Below are 22,535 nucleotides of genomic sequence, written 5' to 3'. Positions count from 1 at the left end.
TATTCACTTCCGCTCTCCTCGTCTGTGATTTTTCCCATTCTTTCTTCTTCCTCGCCGTCTTATATCTGACCTCACCTTCTTCATACCGTATTTCCTTTTCCTCCTTCCCCTTCCTATCTTTCCTTTTATTCCACTCTCTTTCCATCTTCTTGACTTTCTCCCATCGTCTTCTTCTGTGTCATGTGTTTCTTCCCTTTTTTCTTTTCCTTCCTTGTTTGTTCATCCATAAACAAGAATAAGGAGGCATAAACAAGAATAACAGGTATTTCATTCACTTCCTGATTTAGTTTGGACCCAAAAACAACATAGTTTTCTTTCGCAAAATACCATATGTATTTTTAGATGGTTTTATGCTAGAAGCTTGGTTAAGGTTCAGCACCAAATTTACTTGGTTAAATTTCGGAAAAATACCCTAGTCTCGGTTAAAATATGTCTCTTTCCTTACATGTTTGGAGCTTTTCCTCTGTTTTCTAGGTTACCAGGGTGTCAATATATGATGAAAAGCAGTGAAATCAATAGCAAAGATACTGATGCTGATACTTTGTAAACACATGTACTGCAGATAATACATTTCCTTCAACACAGAATTGCAGTTATGTTGCATAAGAACCTGATTTTGTCAAGTCTATGTTGGGCTGTAATAATGAACTCTAACTAATAAATTCTCTGATGGCTGTTAATTGCATCAAGTCCTCTAAAACAACCATTGCTATGTTTGTCTACCGATTTCTGACAGCAAGACTCAAAACTCCACAAAGTATTTCCACTGTTTGGTAACGCATTTTTGAGAGAAACTTATGTTTTACTACAAGTCTGAGCATGAATTGTAGAAAAAGTGAAAGAAGGTGCTGTTGCATGATGCTTCAGAAGGTTTCACTGGCCTTACTTACCTTGGCGTCCATTTTTTCCATTTTATCCTCAACCTTCCACCTCCATTCATTTCTTATGATTTCCTTCCCTTCTAACTTTTCTCTGTTGGTTTTTCCCTTCCTCTCCTTTCTTTAAACTTACTTGTCTCTCCAGTTTCACTTCCATCCTTCCCACTTTTCTCTACCTACCTCATCACTGCCATCTCTATACTTCCTTCTTTCCTCACCCCACTCTATCCTCAACCCTCTACCCCTTTTGTTTCTTATTAGTTCCTTCCCTAGTAACTTTTCCCTTCTCTTTTGGATTTTCCATTCCTCTCCTTTCATTAAACTTTTGTACTCAACTCCCCAGCTTTACCTCCATCCTTCCACCTTTCACTACCTCCTTGCTACCATCTCTTAGCCTTCTTCCTTCCCCCCTCTCACTTTAACCTCAATCCTTCTCCCCCAGTCATTGCTTATTAGTTCCTTCCCTTGTAACTTTTCTCTTCTCTTTTGGCTTTCTTTTAGCCTCCTTCGATCGCCATTTTACTCCTCTTCCCAGTTTTACTTGCATCCTTCCCACTTTTTTCGACCTCCTTGCTACCATCTGTTTACTTCTTACCTTCCTCCCTCAACTCCCCACTTTATCCTCACCTCCGATTCATTTCTTATTTCCTTCCTTTGTTACTTTTGACTTCTTGTTTGGCTTTTCCCTCCCTCTCCTTTCTTTAAGCTTCCTTATTCGACTCCCCAGTTGTTCCTCCGGCCTTCCCACCTTTCTCTACCTCCTCACGATCATCTCTTTACCTCCCTCCTTCCTCCCTCCCACTCCCCATTTTATCCTCAACCCTCCACCCCCCTTTTGTTTCTTATTAGTTCCTTACCTTGCAACTTTTCCCTTCTCCCTTCCTCATCTCCCCAGTTTTTCCTTCATCCTTTCCACATCTCTCTACCTCCTCACTACCATCTCTTTGCCTCCCTCCTTCCTCCCCCCGCTCCCCACTTTATCCTCAGCCCTCCTCCCCCTTCATTCTAATTGCGTTCAGGAAGCTGCCAGATATTGTGAGGTGTAATGTGCTGTCTGATTCCTCTCTAAGTGTTCTTAAATGATCGCTATTTATTTGTCAAGCCAAGCGTTGAACGCTAATTAAGGAGAAATGCTTTGAACTGCTTCGTGTGTGTGTGAGTGTGTGTGAGTGAAGTGTGTGTTATCGGCTGTGCGGCGGCGGCAGTTGGAAGATGGAGGAAGTTGTCATCGGTGAGTGGATCCCTCGCTGCTTCCACTGCGACTGCAGATGAGTTTTTTGCTGCGATCTGTCCCCGAGGTTTATTTTTTCCTGCTCTGACATCTAAAGTCTAAACGCACACATAAAGCAGCAGGTGTTTCGGGGAGAATGATTGGACGTTTCATCGGGGTTTAGCGTTGTCACGACGGTTCTGCGACATGATTGGCTGGACAGGCTGCATGTAGCTGGCTGGTAGAACATGCGATTCATCTTTGTGAATGACATTAAAGCTAAATGTCCAAACCTTCTCAGTGTTAGGTTCTTGCTCAGAAGTCATATATTTACCACTTCAGCTTTATGGTATTTCACTTATTGAGGCAGATGCTACAAAAAGCAGGATTTCTGGTACTGTATGTAAAGTTTTCAGTAGGGAAGGAGGAACTTTTTCAAGAAAATAGATGACTTTTCACTGCAGAAACCAAATCAGCCCTGGTGTAGGATTTAACAGCGTCAACCACAATGTTTACTCTCAGTGCACCAAAACCTATAGTAGTTACTGGATGTAACTCCAGCTCATTAAGCATTTAGGAAATAGACAACCAAATCATGTTTCCATACAATTAAACTGCATACTCAGATATGTCTGGAAGAGAACTTCATTTTAAACACAATTTTTTGCCTTTAAGATATTATAATGTAGCTGTAAAGGCAACCAGTTTTCTGAGCACAAAACTATGGGGTTCTTTTTGAAGAGAACTTTTTTAATTTAAAATAATTTGCAATCTGCAATGTCATATGAAAGGCAGCAAGTTTCTTCTTTCACCTATTAGTCTGGAGTTTGCGTCATTGATTTCTGAATTAGGTTCAGTTTTCTGTTGTTTATTTTTGTTTTTTTGCTCGTTTTCTGGTTGAGTTTTGGAAAATATCACACTTTGCGAGACAGTTTTTCATGTTGGAAGCTTGATTAGTGTTCGGAAAATGTCCTGGTTTGGGTTCAAATATGACTCTTTCATTGCATCCAGTCTCATCTAATGTATGATTGGTTGGATGAAAAGAAGCCACAGTGAAGCACTAAAATAAATGGCAAAGATCCGCTAGTTTTGGTTCTTTACAAACAAATATGATCCGACATGTAGTTTAGTCGTAAAAGAACATCATTTTGTGGAGACTGGGTTGAAACAGACCAGCGGAGGTTTGCTGTGTTGGCCTGAAATTTTATATTGTTGATGGCGATGATAGAAAGAAACAGAGTTAATGAGGACATCGAGATCTCAGAAAAAACGGAGCTTGTTTTCATCTTCGAATTTAACTAATCAGTGTTGAGATGCAGTACTTCTCAAGTACCTGTTCAAAAGTACCTACCCTGGAGTAGGTACTTTCTACTACCCTGAAGATAGTCCTTAAAGAGGTTCTACAGGGTTTGTGTATGATGGAGCATTTGCTGTGCTTCATTTCTGCTGCATCAGTTTGGTACCATTGCAGGTTCAACAACATCAGCGCTATTTACACACTGTCATCAGGCAGGTACAGTCTGGAGTAGATAGAAGTACTACAAACCTCACTCTGGCAGACTTATTGTATTTCAAAGTTTCGTTTAGTGTCTCTGATCTGTGGAGACCGAAGACGTTTAATTTGTCTTTACAGTATTGAAGCTGTTTCTGTCTAAATCTAAGGGTGTTTTCTTCAGGTGGAAATCAAAATACAACCGATGGATTAATTGGTTAATGCAGCCGAGCTCTCGGTAATTCCACCTGTGCTTTCCCAACTGTGACAAATCAAAATGTCTGCCGTGAAAAGGTCTCTGACTCCATAGCCACAGCATCCGACACTCACGACGCCGGTACTCAGGCCTGTCCATGCCAAAATGGCAGACTAACGTGATTTCTCAGAAGCAAAATTGAACTAATTAAAACTGGTGGCCATAACATATCAGATCATTACATCTCTGTGTTTATATCGCTTAATACATTTTTTTAAACTCTTGAAATGGGGTTACAGATGGGAAATCCACTTCCAGAACCAACATCCACTTCACTTTGCAACTCTTTGAACAGAGATGAAGAGCTGAAGGATTCGCTAACACTCAGCCTGAGGCAGTCAACCACTGACATGAAGAAAAAATAGCATTTTTGTCCTTTTAAAATCCTATCATATCCTGCAGATGGAATAATTCGTCACATTAAGAAATTAACTTATTGGAGAAGCTTACTAATAATGCTGGAGCTCAACAGAAATGCTTCTGTCTTTTATTTATTAAAAGAATAAATGTCCCAATACAGCCTCCTACTGAAATGTGTAAAAGCTAAATGGTCCACAGCACAAACTGCTTTTTTGTTAATATTAAAGGCTGTAAAGTTGCTACATGGCCACATTTTTTTTTGCCATTTCTCTTGGCCTGCATCCATGTCACTTGACTTTTTTTTTGACTTTGCGCTTGTAAAGAACAACACATTAGAGGCATAGAGTTACACAAAAGATATGTGAAAGACTGTAGTCAACTGGAAGAAGGTTCATTGGTCTAATGAGATCATAGTTGAGTTTCTTTGGTTATCAGACTTGATGCTATATTTGGTAGACACCAAACACTGCACATCATTATGTGAAGCATGGTGGTGGCAGCATCATGGTGTGAAGCATGGTGATGGCAGCATCATGACATAAAGCACGGTGGTGGCAGCATCGTGACGTGAGGCATGACGGTGGCAGCATCATGATATGAAGCATGGTGGTGGCAGCATCATGATGTGAAGCATGGTGGTGGTGGCATCATGACATGAAGCATGGTGGTGGCCGCATATTGATGTGAAGCATGGTGGTGGCAGCATCATTATGTGAAGCATGGTGATGGCACCATCATGATGTGAAGCATGGTGATGGCAGCATCATGACATAAAGCACGGTGGTGGCAGCATCGTGACGTGAGGCATGACGGTGGCAGCATCATGATATGAAGCATGGTGGTGGCAGCATCATGATGTGAAGCATGGTGGTGGTGGCATCATGACATGAAGCATGGTGGTGGCCGCATAATGATGTGAAGCATGGTGGTGGCAGCATCATTATGTGAAGCATGGTGGTAGCACCATCATTACGTGAAGCATGGTGGTGGCAGCATCATGACGTGAAGCATGGTAGCGGCAGCATCATTACGTGAAGCATGGTGGTGGCAGCATCATGACGTGAAGCGTGGTGGTGGCAGCATCATGACGTGAAGCGTGGTGGTGGCAGCATCATGACGTGAAGCACGGTGGTGGCAGCATCATGACGTGAAGCACGGTGGTGGCAGCATCATGACGTGAAGCACGGTGGTGGCAGCATCATGACGTGAAGCACGGTGGTGGCAGCATCATGATGTGAAGTCAAGTCAAGAAATCTTTATTGTCCCCGCAGGGCAATTTTTGGTGCAGCCAGCAGCAAACAGACAAAACACTATAAAATGTGATACGCAACAATAAAAATACACAACAGAAACAACAATAATCAGTTAAATACAATAGAATACAAGATAAATAAAAACCTAAGGAAAGTTAAAATGACAACAGAGCGGACTGCCTTATAAAGGCGTTAAAAACCGTTCTTTGTTAAGAAGGCCAATGGCCAATGGGACCCATGATTTTTTGAATCTATGTACGTGTGTATGTATGTGTATTTTGAAGCACAGTGGTGGCAGCATCATGATGTGAAGCATGGTGGTGGCAGCATCATGATGTGAAGCACGGTGGTGGCAGCATCACCAACCTGAAGAAGGGAAATATGCATGCAATCATTTTGTATTTCAAATTTATTCACTTTGTAGAAATTTGTCACCACTTTAGCATTAAATATTTTTTTGTTTTTCTTGCCATTATTTCATAAAAATACACAAAAAACATCAAAATACAATAAAAGAGCAAAACTTCCAAACATCCAAGGGTGAGGATACATTTTCTAGGTATCGTATTCCTATTTTCTGTCTGAAGCATTTAATAGACCAAACATTGAACTGGTATTTAATGAAAAAACATTAGTTTGTGGAAATCTGTTTTCTTTTGCCATGAAAGAATCTTTTTTTGGACATTTTTGCCAAAAAAAATACAACAAATTATAGTCAGTGTTAAAAAGCAATGAAACGGCAAGACTTCCCAATGAGGTGAATACGATTTTTAGACGTTTTATTTGTATTTTCCAAACTGTTTCCACGTGTTCCACTAATTGAAGCATTTAAGAGAGAAAACTTTGAACCGGTATTTAATTAACTGACAAAACTTTGGCATGAAGAGACTTTTTTTGGTCTTTTTTGTCAAAAATACAGGTAATTATTTTTCCCCATGATTTAATATTGACAAACATAAAAGCAGGGGTGAATATGTTTTCTAGGCATTGTTGTTGTATTTTCTCTCCTGCTTCTACGTCTTTCAAAGCGTTTAACACATTTCATTAATATTATTTATACTGTATGTAGTACAATGTGCATTTTTACGTTTTGTACTTCTACTTTTCTACTCATATTTTTCTACTCATGTTTATCTTATAATTTTTCCACGGCTGAAACTTCTAAGAGTTTAAAGGGGAGCAGCTACAACATCAGCCCCTCAGGGATCAATAAAAGTATTTCAGATTCTGATTCTGATTCTGATAATAGAGCGAGCGTCGACCTGGCAGCGCTGCACGTGTGCTTTACGGTTTTGTCCGGTTTTATTCCGGTTGTCTCTGCTGGTTTTTCGCCGTCTGCAGCAGCATCAGCCTCGAGGCTTCACTCCCTCAGGATTGTGTGTTGGTGTGTGCGTTAAACGTGTGCATACATGTGTGTGTTTGTGTCAGCTGGCGTACAGGTGCGCCGCTGCCTCGCCAGCACTTCCTGGTAATTAATGACTTCTTCCTGCCTCCCTCTCTCTCTCTGTCTCTCTCTCCGTTCGTCTCTCACCGTTTGTGGAAATTGATGACATGTGAGCGTTTTGCTTTTTCAGTCACTCGAGGACAGAGGGGTCAGGATTGAGGAGAGATGACTGAAAACACTCACAGCGTCTTGTGTTGTCGGAGCAAGTCGACCCCACAATGCAACTTTATTGTGTTCTCTTCGGTCTTTTACTCGTCTTCTGTCTCCATTTCTTATTCTGGTTTCTCTTTCTGTACATCTTTGCGTCGCCCTCTCCCTCCCCAGCAATCTATCTTAGTTAATATCGTCTCTGCGAGCAGCTGGGTACCGGAGCCCAGTCAGCTCTCTGAGAAACAGACCTCTGTATATGTGAGGCGGAGATAATGACGGAGAGAAAACACCATAATGTGGAAAGTAAAGCAGAAGCGAGGAGGAGTGACGGTTATCACGAGGCCAGAATAGTAATAATACTGTGAAGATGCACGTAAATCCCAGAGGATGTACTCGTAGCAGGGAGTTGTGGGTAACTGCAGGTCGTAAGCACCTTCCAAATGTCAACAATCGCGTCAAAAAAGGCTGATGGGTCCAAGAAATTTCCTGGACGCGGTGTCATTTCAGGAGTTTTTAAACCATGCTACAAAAACAGCAGAGCTCACTGTTTTAATGGGTTAGCTGGTTGATTCGACACTTTGGTCCAGACTGAAGTACGCTCGTAGAAGCAGCCTCAAGCAACCTCTGGGGATAGAATAATATATGATGTTAGAATATTTTAATGGGGCTGCACAGTAGCACTTTCGCCTTGCAGCTAGAAGATCTGCAGTTCGCATCCTGGCATTCCCGGGATTTTTCTGCGTGGAGTTTGCATGTTCTCCCTGTTAGGACTGGACCGAATAGCAATTTCTTGGCTCCGGTTACTAGTAACATCCGTGGGGGGTGGGGGTGAGCAAAGAGACGAAGGAACGAGCCAAATAGCTGGATCGGATCATAACGTAGGGATGAGTCGAATACTGATCGCGCGACATCATCCATGAGCGGATCTCAATATAAATATTTGGATACCACCATAACGACCAAATATTCGGATGTTCAGGTCCAGCCCTAAATCCTGTGCATGTGAGGTTTTCTTCAGCTTCCTCTCACAGTCCAAAAACATGCTCAGGTTAACTGGTACCTCTAAATTATCCATGGGTGTGAATGTGAGTGTGATGTCTTGTCTGTACAGTGAGTCCTTGGTTTACGACATCCTCAAACTACAGCGTTTCGTGGTGTCGTCGCTGTCTCCCATAAATTTATGAAGAAAATCTTGTTCCATCATTCCAACGTACGGCGTTTGGGATGTTAAAAACAAATTTTGCGTGGGAACTAGTAGGTGAGCGGAAAGGATGAATACATTGTCACGCCGTGCGATGCAAGGAAGACGGCTTTGTTTTCATTCGCCGGTTGTACGCCACATTGGACTGTGCCACATTCGCTTTCTTTCATTTGTGTTGGTTTTTTGGAAACGTTTTGCCCTTCATTATGGGACTCTTCTGATGGCAGTGCTTCAAAGAAAAGGAAAGCCATCTCCGTGGTAGTGAAATTAGATACAATAAAACGTTTGGAAAAAGCGTTAAAAAAGCGTGTACGAAATGGTCAACTCACAAAACAATACGAAATACGAAACAGGGCTCACGATACGAAATACTCACGATATGAAATAAAGATTAAAGAAAAATCCTCAACAGTAGGAAGTTATGCAAAAATCTAATTTTCTTTATTTTCTTCCTAATACAGACACAAAAAATAATGCTGCATCAGTATAAAATAAATGCTCTTTGGGAAAAAAAACTAATTTGGAGTGCAAATGCAAACATAAAATCTCAATAATAAAGTACTTTCTTGTTTTAACAATCAGGATAACTACATTCTTGAATAGAAAGGAAAACAAACATCAGTCCTAGGAGCTGCAGTCTAGACCTATAAATGTCTGAACTGTGAACTAGTTGTACTCGCTGCAGTATACGGCGAACTGTAGCGGCATCTTTTGCACACGGTTTTTGTTTTATCCGCAGTCTTCTCACCGTTCGTTTACATAGGAAGCCACAACTGATGTATTTGATGAAGGAGCATCAGCTAATTTCTCAACCTCGTCTTCCTCCGTTTTGAAGTGAGTGTTTTACTACGATAGGCGAGGAGGGTCAAAAATCATCAGTCTCAGTGGTGCGCGGCGCCCCTTCGTGTTTTTTATTTTGTATTTTTATTTCGTGCGTCTTTGAATTTTATTTCGTCATTTTTCATTTCACCCTTATTATGTACATATGAGTTCTGACTTACGGTGAAAAGCACGTTGTGTTGCGTCATAGGAACAGAATTCTGATGCAAGTCAAGACCCCCCTGTATCTGTAGTCCTGTGATAGACGGGTGCCCTGTCCAAGGTCTTCCTGTCTTCACTTTAAGTCAGCTGGGATAGACTCCAGCCCCCCGCAACCCTAATTAGGAGTGAGCAGTGTATAGATAATGGATGGATGGACATTTTAACAGCTATTGCTTTTGAACCTGTAGTCATCACTCCGATGTCTCAAGCAATGTTCCGCCCACAGCTCTGATTGGTTACCATCACGAGTAATCACCAATTATCACTGAAGGAACATCGTTAAACAGTTCCTTTAATTAAACACCATTATTATTGTTGTGCTGTATAAAAGCTGAAAGCAAACTGCCACTCAGTCATGTCAAAGGAAATGGTCCTAAACAGCTGGAAATGACAAATAAATGTAAAATAAAATGGTCGTACACAGAGTCAGATCCTGGGATAGTTTTGGATGAATATTGTAACTGAAATGTGCAAGAAATTTCCTTTAAATCATTTCATGCAACTTCAAGTGCTGTCTCTCATGTCAAAGGAAATAGTCCTAAACAGCTGGATTGAACCAGTTAAATTGCAATTCACACCTGGCCAAAGTTAAGACGAGTAGGCCTGCACAGGGGGATATTTTTGAACAAATAATGTTGCTGAAATGTTAAAGAGCTCTCCTTTTAATAATTTCATGCAATTCCAAGTGCTGTCCATCATGTCAAAGGAAATGGTTGTAAACAGCTGGAAGCAACAAACTAATGTAGTCACACACGCATGTCAGATATCGGCCCTGACTGATCTTAAGCGATATTTTTGGATGACTATTGTTGCTGAAATGTGAAAAGAAACCTCCCTTAAATCATTTCAAGGAACTCCAAATGCTGTCAATCACATCAAAGGAAAAGCCCTAAACAGCTGGAAGCAAAAAGTTGAACTGCAACTGTCCTCTGTCCAAAGTTAAGACAAGTCGGCCAGCATGGGGATATTTTTGAACGAATATTGGCGCTGAAATGTGAAAGAACTCTTTCTTAAATCATGCAACTCCAATTGCTGTCCATTACCGTCCGACTTCACCCTGAAATGTTCCTCAATCTGGGGCGACTTTGCCATCAGATGAACAGAAAGAAGTCGACGTCCAGACAGACAGACTTGCATTTTCCGTCTCCTCCGGCTCGTCCAGTTGCCGGGGCGACCATCCAGGCCCGGCTCGATGCTCGAGAAAAGAAAAGAGGAGCAGAAAAGAAAGAACCACAATCAATGAGAGCCCTTTTTTGTTTTAGTGGGAACCTCCTTTTACCCCCCGACGGTGCGCACACACTGAAACACACCCGGCCGGTCGGTCGGACGGACGGGATGACTGGATGGTTGTGTGACTGCGAGCCTTTGTGTCTGACTCCCTCTCCCTCCTCGGTGCGCCACTGACTTTATTTAAGACAAGGGCCCTTTTGTTTTAAGCAGCAGAATGGCTCTGAGACCGAGGCTGGCCCTGTAATTGGCCTACTTAGGCCCTGCTTAGCATGAGAAAAGCCTTCCTTGGCCCGGCAGCGCCAAGCTAACTCTTGTTTTCAGCCACGGAGAGGACGGGAATGGCTGATCAGAATTCAGATTAGACACCCCCCCACTCTAAACACACTCTGCTTTAAATACACTGCACACTAATTACTTAACGAGAAAGCTGGGAGGGGGGAGAAAGAAAAAATGAACGGAGTAACGGTGGAGTCTATTTAAAGGGAAGTGGGGGAGGGTTGCAGCAGGTTCTTTTTCACCTCTTCCCTCCTCGCTAACTTTTTGTGAAACTTTTCGAAAAGAAAAGAAAGAAAGGCCCTCTCTCTCCTCCGTCCTCCTCTTTTGTTGCCGAGTTTCTCTCCTCTCCCCGTCGGCCCCAGACGCCACTTGTTGCTGCCGAAATCATTGAACTTAATTAGCGGGACAATGTGTGAGCGGTTTGCTAAGTCTGAGCCGTAAACAGAGTCGGCGGCCGCTGAGGAGGTGGAAACGTCCCGGCCGAGAGGAGAACTTAGAGTCTGGGGCGAACGTCTGAACGCCGAGCAGCATGAGGTCCAGCCCATGGAGGTAAATTCCTTCACTAACCTCGATTTGTGCTTATCGGCTCAGTTTGAGGAGTCGCAGGTAGGACTTAGAACCAGAACCAAAGGGGAGGTCTTTATTTAATGAATCGTCGTTCTGTTTTTAGTCTTAATTGCTGCCTGTGCTGCACAGACGGACATCTATCTGGACTGAATTTATTTTATTCATAATTAGAGTTTTATATAATATATGCATAAGTTATTTAATTAAATCATTTTAATATTGGAAGACATCAACTTCCATATCTGTAGATCCATTAATAAATAAACTATTAATTTAATGCACTTCCTGCAAATTCTAACTAGTACAACTTCCTATTTAAGGTAGTAATGCAGCACAGGTGCATATAAAGAGTTTTATATAAAATGTTCAAAAAACAGGGTGTTTTAGTTGATTTTATTTTAATATTGGCAGACATAAGCTTCCATATAATGTCAATGCACTAATAAACAAACGATTATTTATTTACATTCCTCCACTGACTGTTACCTGCTAATTAAGGTAGTAATACTAAGAGCTAAATTTGAGTTTTATGTAACATATCCATAAAATATAGCATGTTTGTTCAATTAATTCATTATTTTCCATATTTGTCAATTCATTAATATACAAATTATTACTTTAACTCACAACCTGCACTAACTAGTATTATTTCTTTAAGGTAGTAATGCAGTGCAGAGGCCCACATACAGAAACAAATATGAGCTAAAGTTGAGTTTTATACAATATAATCATGAAATACGGCATTTTCATTTACTTAAATTTATTTATTTTGCTATTGGCTGACATAAACTTCCAAATTTGTCAATTAATTAACATACAACCTGTTATTTTAACTTTCTTCCTGAACTAGCTACTATTACTAGCTAATTAAGGTAGTAACACAGCATAGATGCATCAACAAATAGGAGCTAAATTTGAGTTTTATGTAATATATGCACAAAGTATTACTTTTTTATTCCCATAAATCAGCTTATTTTAATATTTGCAGACATGAACTTCCATATTTGTCAATTCATTTATATACAAACTTAGTTTCTCCACCAACTAGCATTATTTGATATTTAATTTAGTCAAGTAGCGCAAATAAATAGGAGCTAAGTTTGACTTTCATCAACTTGAATAATGGATTTTAGTTTGCAAAAATGTTCGATTTTGTTGTTTACCACCTTTTAATACTTATTGGAGTGTATTTCCGACATGAAATCAACTTGATTTTGACATAAATAGCGAGAAATAAAGTCAGAAAACTGTAATTTCCACGTGACTTTGTAACTCCATTCTTTTATCCGAAGCCAAAACTCCAAACTATCTTTAATTTCTATTTGAGAAACCAAAACATTCACGCTTTCTTCAACCCTCCAGCTGTTTGACTCTGGTTGTCCTCGTGTCTTTCCTCGTTATGTTTTTAGAACGTTGCAGAGTCTTCCTCCCTGAATGACGAACCCTCTCAGTGCTGTTGAGCTGAAACTGATCGTTGAGCTTCGTTTCTTCAGATTTGAGTCCCAGTGGATGATTTTTGAGTTCACCAACATCGGTGTCACTGAGTGATTGTTAAAAGGCTGTTTCATCGTCAAAACGTCAGAATTTATTGGAGTTTTCTGATCTTTATCTGGTCTTAACATGTTTGTAAATCGGCACAAGTCTGTTTGATCCAGAAATCCCAAAGGTGTTGTTGCTGAGGGGTTACTGACTGAATTTGGGAAGTTTTATGGGTGGAAATAAAAAAACAAAACAAAACAGGACTTTAAGCGTTAACATTATGACTCTACAACAGCTTATATACTTCTATAGACACTAATAAGAACACTTCAGGATGAGTGTCTTTAACATTTAGACTCTTGTCATCTAAGAATCTGTGCAAATCTCTTTATTGTTCATTCATAGATATGTGCAATATTGTTGTTTTCTACCTCTAGAGAAATGTGAATTTCCACCTTTGGAATAATCTGTTCAGTATCAACACCAATTATGGATATTTCTTGGTTATTTTTTTATTTTGACTGTTGTTTCTAGACTTTTGGTGCAATTTTCTGCACTGTCAGATCAGTAAATCTCATCTAAACACTCAAATGATCAGTCTTCTCTTCAGATGTCTGCTGGTTAACATTCTTACGTCGATGTTCTGGTGTTTAATCAGCGACAACAGCTTCCATTGTTTGGAATAAATTTCATAGATAATTCTTGTATTCTCTGTTTTTTTATTCATGGTTTCGCGGTTATCACCATTTCTGTTGTTGCTCTTATTGTGAAAAGTTGAGTTTTGCTCCACATTTTGAACAAAACTTGAACATTTCAGGTTTTAGTAACATGTTAGCGATCAATACAGTTCGATTAGCTGATAAATTTAACTACAAACTGCTTTGAGACGTTCAGATGATTCCAAATATATCCATTTTCTTTTCGTAAAATGGTATCGAATGATCTCGATGTACTGATTGTCTCCAACTTTTTCAGATTCTTTTCTCCAATAAGTCAAATGCACTAAAAGCTCCGGTTTGTTCAAAAGTGCTCTGAGTGGATTATTGAGGTTTTTTGTCGTGTTTGTACGGATTTGCGTTTTCACTAAAGATGTTCTTTCTTGAACATTCCTGACCGGTTTCATGTTTGTGCTACAGACGTTACAACCCTTTAATTCCCTTTTATACCTTCATGAAGAGCTGTTTTGTTCTCCGATCACGTGATTCATCGATCGCCTCATGCACTGACGCTTTCTCTCTCTTTGTGTTTCCGTCCGTCAGTCGATTCTGGGCGGTGAGTTGGGTTTGGGGAGTCCCGGCGCTGCGTCGCCCACCAAGCCGGCCGGTCAGTACTACCAACACTACGGCTCCAACCCCAGGAGGAGAACGCTGGCCATGGACACTATGGGTGAGGAAACGCACACTGAAGACACGCAACACAACAGCAGCATGAAAAGCATTAAATCAATCGTCTAGAAGAAAGGTGTCAAACTCATCTTAGTTCAGGTTCAACATTCAGCTCAGTTTAGTAAAATCACAGCAAAAAAAAAGATAAATAAGCACAACTCCTAATGTTTCCTTTGCAAAAGAACAATGAGCAGTCCGGTATTTTACTTTCTGATCAAAACAACTCGTCGAAAAAAAAGACAAAAAACAACCAAAACAAGACGAAATATTACAAAAATGAGACAAAACGACAAAAGCGAGAAACAAAATGACAAAAAGTAATGAGACAAACGACATGAAACGACAAAAACGAATAAAAAAATCTACAGAAATGTTACAAAGCACCAAAAGAAAAGGACAAATGACACAAACGAGACGGTAAATAACAAATCGAGACAAAACAACAACAAGAGACAAACAATTACATAAATGACACAAACAAGACAAAAATGTCAAAAGCAACAATACAACAAACAACAAAAACTAAACAACAAGAGCGAGACAAAAAAAACCCCACAAACCATCAGAAACGCTCCACAAAACAACGGCTACGGCAAAATACAACGTGAAAAAATATGATAAAAAACACAAGTGAGACCAAAAGAAAAGACAAAACGACAAAAATGAGACAAAACGACAAAAGCGAGAAACAAAATGACAAAAAGTAATGAGACAAACGACACGAAACAACAAAAAAGAATTAAAAAAACGACAAAAAAGTTACAAAGCTCCAAAAGAAAAGGACAAATGACACAAACGAGACGGTAAATAGCAAAGGCGAGACAAAACAACAAGACGCAAACAAGACAAAAATGCCAAAAGCAAGAATCAAAACAACAAAAACTAAACTACACAAGCAAGACAAAAAAAAGCCACGAAGCAACGAAAACGTTACACAAAACAGCGGATACGACAAAATACAAGGTGAAAAAATACGATAAAAAAACACAAGTGAGACCAAAAGAAAAGACAAAACGACAAAAATGAGAAACAAAATTCCAACAAAAAAACCCAAAAAAACTAGCCTAGCCGCGCTAGACCCATGCTCTGAAGACACAAGGGTCTAGGCACGCTCGACAGGGAGGGAGGCGGGCTAAAAGGTTGTCTATCAAATCACTCTGCAGCAATTGGGTAGGTATACAACCAATCAGCGCAACGAATAGGCTCCTAGAGCGCCGGAAATCAGAGGATGCGGGAGTTCGGTGAAGCCTTATTTATTCAGTCAATGGGTGAAGCTCAAGTATATTACAGACATGTTAACAGAAAGATTATTCAGAGTCGGTGCTAATGGAGCTCAACGACTGTTGTCGTTTTTGTTGTCGACCCTGGCAGAGAATTAAATTCGTTGCCGTGGGTTGTCTAGTGCGGCTAGGCTAGTTGTTTCCGGATGTTTCTGTCAGAATCATCGCGCCTCTGTCGTCACTTCGTTACGCCCGCCTTCTGACTCTACACTTCATGGTGATTCGTCGGCCAGTTTTAGGAGCATCCAAATTCAGAGAATTAAATTCGTTGCCGTGGGTTGTCTAGCGCGGCTAGGCTACCAAAAAACAAAAAAAAACAAAATATTCCAAAGACACAAAACGACAAAACTGAGACAAAATGACAGGAAACAAAACAAAAAAAGAGACAAAAAATTTAACAGAAAAGTTACAAGGCGACAAAAAGGAGACAAATGACACAAAATGCAGTTAAGTAATTTTTAAGCTTTACATAGGTGTGCTTGTGTGCCAGATTGGACCCTCTGGAGGGCCGGCTTTGGCCCACGGACCACATGTTTGACACCTCTGCTCTAGAAGCAGGACAACAGAAATAATAATTACATTGCTTACGCATCCAGCTGCTGATCTGTTAGCTATTCCTCACTAAAAAAAGATGCAAACCTGCAATAAAACAGCGTAAAATCACACATTTCTGCAGCAGCATCACCTTCTAAACACCTCCACAGCTACCTCATATACAATAATTCACCTAAAATACATTCAAATCGACGTGCAAAGTGAACCTTGAGTGTGTTTGGAGTCAGTTTAACCCTCAAACAGGTGACGTTGCCATGGTTACGTGCAGTTTAACCCTTAATATTCACCCTTAATCCGCAAAAAGACACCGAAATGTTTGGATTGTTTGTTCGGTTGCTGCTCCACAGATGGCAGAAATCATGAGGAAGTGCTTTTTTTTTTTTTTTGCCGTGTACGGGCTCGTAAAACGGTTTAAACTGTTTAAACAGCGAAGCTTTGTGATTTAAAACGGGTCGACGTCGCTCTGAAACGGCTCCAGAATCCTAAACGGGTCGGTTAACGGGTTAAACTCGAGGCTTTAGACGAGGAGCTGTCGTCTGATCCCACTGGAAACCAATCAGCCAATTAGAAAGCAGGACTGTTTGTCGCTGTGTGGACCAGAGAAACTGCTTTATAAAAAAAAAAAAGGTTTTCTTTGTATGTAAGAGATTAAATTTAGCTGATAAGAATGAAAACATTAGCCTTGTTTTGTTTTAATTCTACTATTTAGCTCCAAAATCAGTTTCTTAAAGCTCTGATTATGACATTCCTACATTTAAAGTTGAATTATTGAAGTGAGTTCATGTAAAACTGAGTTTTTATTGTATTATTTTTGGAGAAACTTGTGTCTGAAGTGAATTAAAATCAACTAGTTCAGTGAAATATGTCTGTATTTTCATTACACGTTAAAAAAGTGTAAAATGCTGGGTGATTTTTTTCACTTTTATGTCTCTTTCTGGTCGTTTTCTGTCATTATTGAGGTTTTGTTTCTTTTGGTGGTTAAATATTGTGCATCTTTGTGATTTTTTTTTAACGTCATTTTCACATATTTTACACATGTTGTTCGGACACACTTATCTTTAAATCCCTGAAGCTGCATTTGTGACTTTTTGACAGATTTCGCCTCTTCATTTTCAATTTTTTTTATTAGTTTTGACATTTTTCTGGAAGCAAATGTGAGAATTAACCACAAAAACACACAGATTAGCAGTTTTAAGAGCTGTGCTGTTAAAATTCTGTGTGTTTCGAAGTTCAAATCCTTAATTTAATGGATTAAATTGCATGTGTAATGCGAGTTTGTCCCGTAAAAGAATAAAAAAAGCAGAATGTCGACATTCTGTGTTAGTTTTGATGTTTTTCTCAGAGCAAATGTGAGAACTGAGCAGAAAAACGCACCTTAATGTTCAGACTTGTAGTTTTAAGAGCTGTGTTGGTGAAATTTAGTAAGTTTCGAGGCTTGAATCTTTAATTTCCTGAATTAAATCTCAAGTATAATGCAAAATGTATCCATTAAAAGGCTGAAAAAAAGCAGAAGGTTGACATTCTTTGTTAGTTTTGACATTTTTCTGAGAGCAAATGTGAGAATTAACCACAAAAAACACACAAATTAGTAGTTTTAAGAGCAGTGTTGATGAAATTTAGCAGGTTCTGATGCTTGAATCTTTAATTTCTGGTATTCAATCTCATGTTTAAAGGGAATTTAAACAACATTAACAACATTCTTTGTTAGTTTTGATTTCTTTCTGAAAGGAAATGTGCAAATTTAACACAAAAACACACAAATTAGTAGTTTTAAGAGCTGTGTTGGTGAAATTCTGCATGTTTTGAGGCTTGAATCTTTATTTCCTGCATTAAATGTCACATTTAATGCAAATGTAAAGAATAAGAGGCTGAAAAAAAGCAGAACGTCAACATTTTATAACCCGAGGACGGAGAATTTCGTGACCGGTCGTCTGTGTGTGTTTTTCAAAGAGGTGTTTAAGAAAAGAAAATACGGAGCGGCAGGCTTTAAAAAAAAGAAAAAAAACAGGACAATGGTGGCCGCTGTGCAGCCTTGGTAGCGTCGGCCTTGAGGGGGACACAAACAAGAAGCAGAAGAAGAAGAAGTCCGGGCCAATTTCCTAAAAAAAAAAGAAACGCTCTCTCATTTTTCCATCAAAGTCTCACCTTCCAAGTTAATAGACTGCTCGCTGCTCCCCTTGAAAGAAACCCTGAGAAATAATACAAACATGTCAAAAGCCGCCCTGCTTCCTTTTGTCAAACCCCCGCCAAAATAAAACGGAAATAAAAAAAGCCCTGTTGGTTTCTTGCCGTCTTTTTATTTCCGTCGCCTTCATTGTGTCGCGCCTGTTTGCGCTGAAAGCTTCTTTGTAAATATATCGACGGCGGTGGGAAACGTGGCCTCGCTCGTCCTCCGCTCGATTCAACCCAAACAAATACGACGATATATTTAAAAACAAGAGCAATAAAAGCCTCTCCGGCCTGGTAAACGCTCATGGGTTTGTTTTATTGTGGGTTTTTTTTCTCTCTCTCTTTCAGAAATTCACACAAAAAAAGTGCGGAAGGTCCCTCCTGGCTTGCCGTCCTCGGTAAGTGATCACATGTTCGGTTTTTAAAATATTCTGATGATTATTTCTGACGTTTTTTCGCTGCTCTGTGTGGAGAAAAGGAAGCTCTGAGCTGGTTTAGTAGGAAGACGTCGACTGGTTTTGCGACTTTATGGCGACGACGATGATGGATTTCTGTTGTTGTTGGTTCTTGTTTTGGTTTGACATGGAAAAAAAAAAAGCAAAACTGTAAAAATGTAAAGCGGTTTCACATGTTTTTAAAGGGATTTACATGCAGAAATACGCGCAAAAGCTGGTTTTTAAAAGGAAAATATCAACATATGAAGACAGGTTTTGTCGTAACTGATCAGTTTCCATTTTATAGGTTATTTTTCCAGTAAATTTTATGTTTTAAAGGACTGAAGTTGTAGAAAACAAAAGAGCAAACTGGATTTTTGTTGTTGTCGGTTCCTGTTTTGATGGAATCAGCTGGTTTCAGGTGGGAAAAAAAGGCAAAATTGTGAAAATGTAAAGCGTTTTTTATGTTTTTAAAGTGATTTACAGTAGAACTAAATGCAAAAATGATGTCTGAAAGCTGGCATTTAAAAGGAAAATGTCAATATAATCACAGAGTGGCGGTATATAAAGGCAGGATTTGTCGTAATTGATTAGTTTTACTTTTATTGTTGAATTTTTCCAGTAAATTTTGTGTTTTACAGCAGGTTTAGAAAGACAGAAGTTGTAGAAAATGAAAAAGCAAATTGGGTTTTTGTTGTTGGTTCTTGTTTTGGTTTGATGTGGGGGAAAAAAAGGCACACTTTTGAAAATGTAAAGCAGTTTTAGATGTTTTTCAAGTGATTTACGCGCAGAAATAAATGCAAAAGCTGTTTAGTTAAAAGGAAGATGTCAACATGATCACAGAGGTTTTGTCGTAACTGACTAGCTTCCGTTTTACTGATGAATTTATCCTGTAAATCTGGTGTTTTTTAGCAGCTTTAGAAGGACAGAAGTTGTAGAAAATGAAAAAGCAAACGTCATATCCGGCTTTGTGAATTTATGGAGATGAAGATGAAGATGATGCTGGATTTTGTTGTCTGTTCTTTGTAGGGAAAAAAAGGGAAAATTGTGAAAATGTAAAGCAGTTTTATGCATTTTTGAAGAATTTTCATGCAGAAATAAATGTGAAACGATCTCTGAAAGTTGTTTTAAAAAGGAAAATATCAATATGAACACACAGGTTTTGTCTGTTTCGCTTTTATTGATGAATTTTTCCCGTCAGTCTGGTGTTTTTTAGCAGCTTTAGAAGGACAGAAGTTGTAGAAAATGAAAAAGCAAACGTCTTATCTGGTTTTTTGAATTTATGGAGATGAAGATGGTGATGATGACGATGCTGTTTTTGTTTTTTGGTTCTTCTTTTGATGGAATTAGCTGGTTTCAAGTGGGAAAAAAGGCAAAATTCCAAAAATGTAAAGACATTTGCAGCAGCGGTTTTGAAGTTATTTTCATGCAGAATTAAATGCAAAAGCTGGTTTAAAAAGGAAAACACCACCACAATCCTACAGTAACAGTGTATAAAGGCAGGTTTTGTCGTGACAGATGCTGGATTTTTGTTGTTGTCGGTTTTTGTTTTGATAAAAATCAGCTGGTTTCATGTGGAAAATACTAAAACGGTGAAAATGTAAAGCGGTTTTATGCATTTTTAAAGCGATTTACAGCAGAAATGAATGCACATCTGAAAAACATTTTTTGTAAATAAAATATCAGCACAAGCACAGAAAGCAGGTTTTGTCATAACTGATTAGTTTCTCTTTAACTGATGAATTTATCCAGTAGATCTGGTGTTTTTTAGCAGGTTTAGACGGACAGAAGTTGTAGAAAATGAAAAGCAAACGTCATATCTGGCTTTGTGAATTTATGGAGATGATGATGATGATGAAGATGATGATGATGGATTTTGTTGTCTGTTCTTGTTTTGATGAAGTCAGCTGGTTTCATGTGGAAATAGTGTAAAACTGCAGATGCTGATGCTGTTGGAACTGCTGGATTTTTTTTGTTTTTGTCATTTGCTTTTTTGGGGGAATCATCTATGAGTTATATATTTTTATAAATATATATCCAATAATATATATAATGTTGATTTTGAGCAGTTTGACGCATTTTTTTTTAACAGAAATTAATGCAAAATGACGCCTAAAAGGCTTTTAAAAAAGGAAAATATCAATACAGCCACACAGTAACAGCACATGTAAGCAGGTTTCGTTGGTTTTCCCTTTTATTGGGTCATTTATCTGGGATTTAAATTCATCAATGAGACTCTCAGGAGTAAATCTGGAGGTTTTGAGGGTGAAGATGTCGACGTGATCTGGACACAAACAGCTGTTGGCTTCTTTATGTTGTTTGTTGATAGAAATGAGCAGAAATAAATGCAAAATGGTGACTAAAAGGCATTTTTTAGAAGTAAAATACCAATTTAAACATGCAGTAACAGTGAATGAAGGCTGAACTGCTGTTATTGATGAAATTATCGGGGATTCGCTCCATCAGTTTGGAGGCATTTTGGACTGAAACTCTTCTAAAAGAAACCTGAAGTTGTAGAAAATGTGGATTTTTGGAGGTTTTTGTCGTGGGTGGTTCATTTTTGAGGGGTTTTACTCTGAGAAGAAGTAATCCAACTCAAACTTGCAGGATAAATTAATTCTGAATCAGCTGTTTTTGGGACAGAAATGGGAAATGTGGGGACAAATCATGTCTTGGTTGTCACAGATCTTGATTTATTAGTTCACCAGTAAGTTGAACTTTTCCAAACTTCTCTGAGGATTTGTCGGTTCTCTGGCTTTCTGTGCTTGAATCTCTTGTTTTGGGTATTTAAACGTGTTTTCTGCTCCATCCATGGATCGTATTATTGCTCTAAGACGTGTTTAAAATCCGTGTTTTTAAGTATTTCTGGTTCCCGTGAAGCTGAGCTGACCTTAGCTGCTGTTTTAAGGCCCGACGTTTGAATCCAAAGCAGCTGTTTCCGTCTTTGTTCGACTCCTCTGCTGCTCTTTTACCTGCAGCTCATTTATTTAGTTTTCTATTATCTTTACTGTCTGTGACGTTTTGCTGCGTCGCTGCTGCTCAGGTTGAAGATTCGCTCTTTTCTTTAGGATCTCTCAAAGCTTCGTCTCATTAGATTTCTTTCAGATCGGAGGTGTCGCACACGTGGAGATTCTTTCTGCCTGATTCTGACCTCATTAAAGGCCCGTTAACGCCGGCTGAATGTCGGGTCTGTCGGCCGCCTCTTTGGCTCGGCGGGAGTCCGTCTTTCTGTGGCCTTGGCCGGCTTTGTCCTCGCTTCCTGCCTCCTTTACCGCCTCCCTGCCTCGGATAGAGGGGAGGAAAGGCAGGGGGGGTTGAGGTGTGAGGTCGTTCTGACGGGTGGAAGTCGTGGAGGAGGTGCAGCGTCCAACAATCTGCACTTTTAATGTCATTTTACCGTTTAAATACAAACTCCAAAGCTGGAGAATTCATTCATGCGAGTGCAGAACATCTTTAACATTCTGGTTCCAGATAAAAATGTTGTTGCTTCTCCATTTGTGATGATAAAATTTAGCATGCAGTTGCTAAAGTCACCACATAGTCCAGCTCTGAGCCTGTCTCAGTCACGTCCGTCACTATTTAACGTCCCCTGGAAACATTTCCTCTGATGTCTGCTGGCAGAAGTTTCAGTTTTTAGTGATATTTTCTTCTATTTGCAGCTTTTCTAAATACTAATTCTAATGTTTTCTTAATTTCCTTGTGTTCTGTCAAGTTATACTACATTTAATTGTGTCAAATACCTATGAAGTTCTTCTTTTATCACGACATTTCGATTAGACACAAACATTTCTTGGGAACTCTTTTAATTTCTGTGCTTTTCGTGAGCATTTGTGAGTTTTCAAGCAAAGTTTGGTTGGTAGTTAACATCAGAGGAC

The 22,535-nt window shown here is 39.4% G+C and overlaps 1 protein-coding gene across 7 annotated transcripts in view; it reads left to right on the top strand.

The window, feature by feature from the left end:
* Positions 1-22,535, top strand: part of LOC110958083 (transcription factor 4-like) — a 313,148-nt gene that overhangs the window by 156,952 nt on the left and 133,661 nt on the right. For 6 of the 7 annotated variants that reach the window (XM_051938852.1, XM_051938848.1, XM_051938849.1 and 3 more), the window contains 2 exons: positions 14,097-14,223; positions 18,575-18,624. In XM_051938852.1, the coding sequence (XP_051794812.1) occupies positions 14,097-14,223; positions 18,575-18,624 (177 nt within the window). Of the gene's footprint in view, positions 1-10,998; positions 11,341-14,096; positions 14,224-18,574; positions 18,625-22,535 lie in introns of those variants that run through there. The other variant, XM_051938853.1, reaches the window with a different exon arrangement.

Source organism: Acanthochromis polyacanthus, chromosome 18 (genome assembly GCF_021347895.1).
Source record: "Acanthochromis polyacanthus isolate Apoly-LR-REF ecotype Palm Island chromosome 18, KAUST_Apoly_ChrSc, whole genome shotgun sequence".
Lineage (NCBI taxonomy): Eukaryota > Metazoa > Chordata > Actinopteri > Pomacentridae > Acanthochromis > Acanthochromis polyacanthus.
Note: the sequence above shows the minus strand (reverse complement) of the source record. Positions and strands in the feature narration are given on the sequence as shown.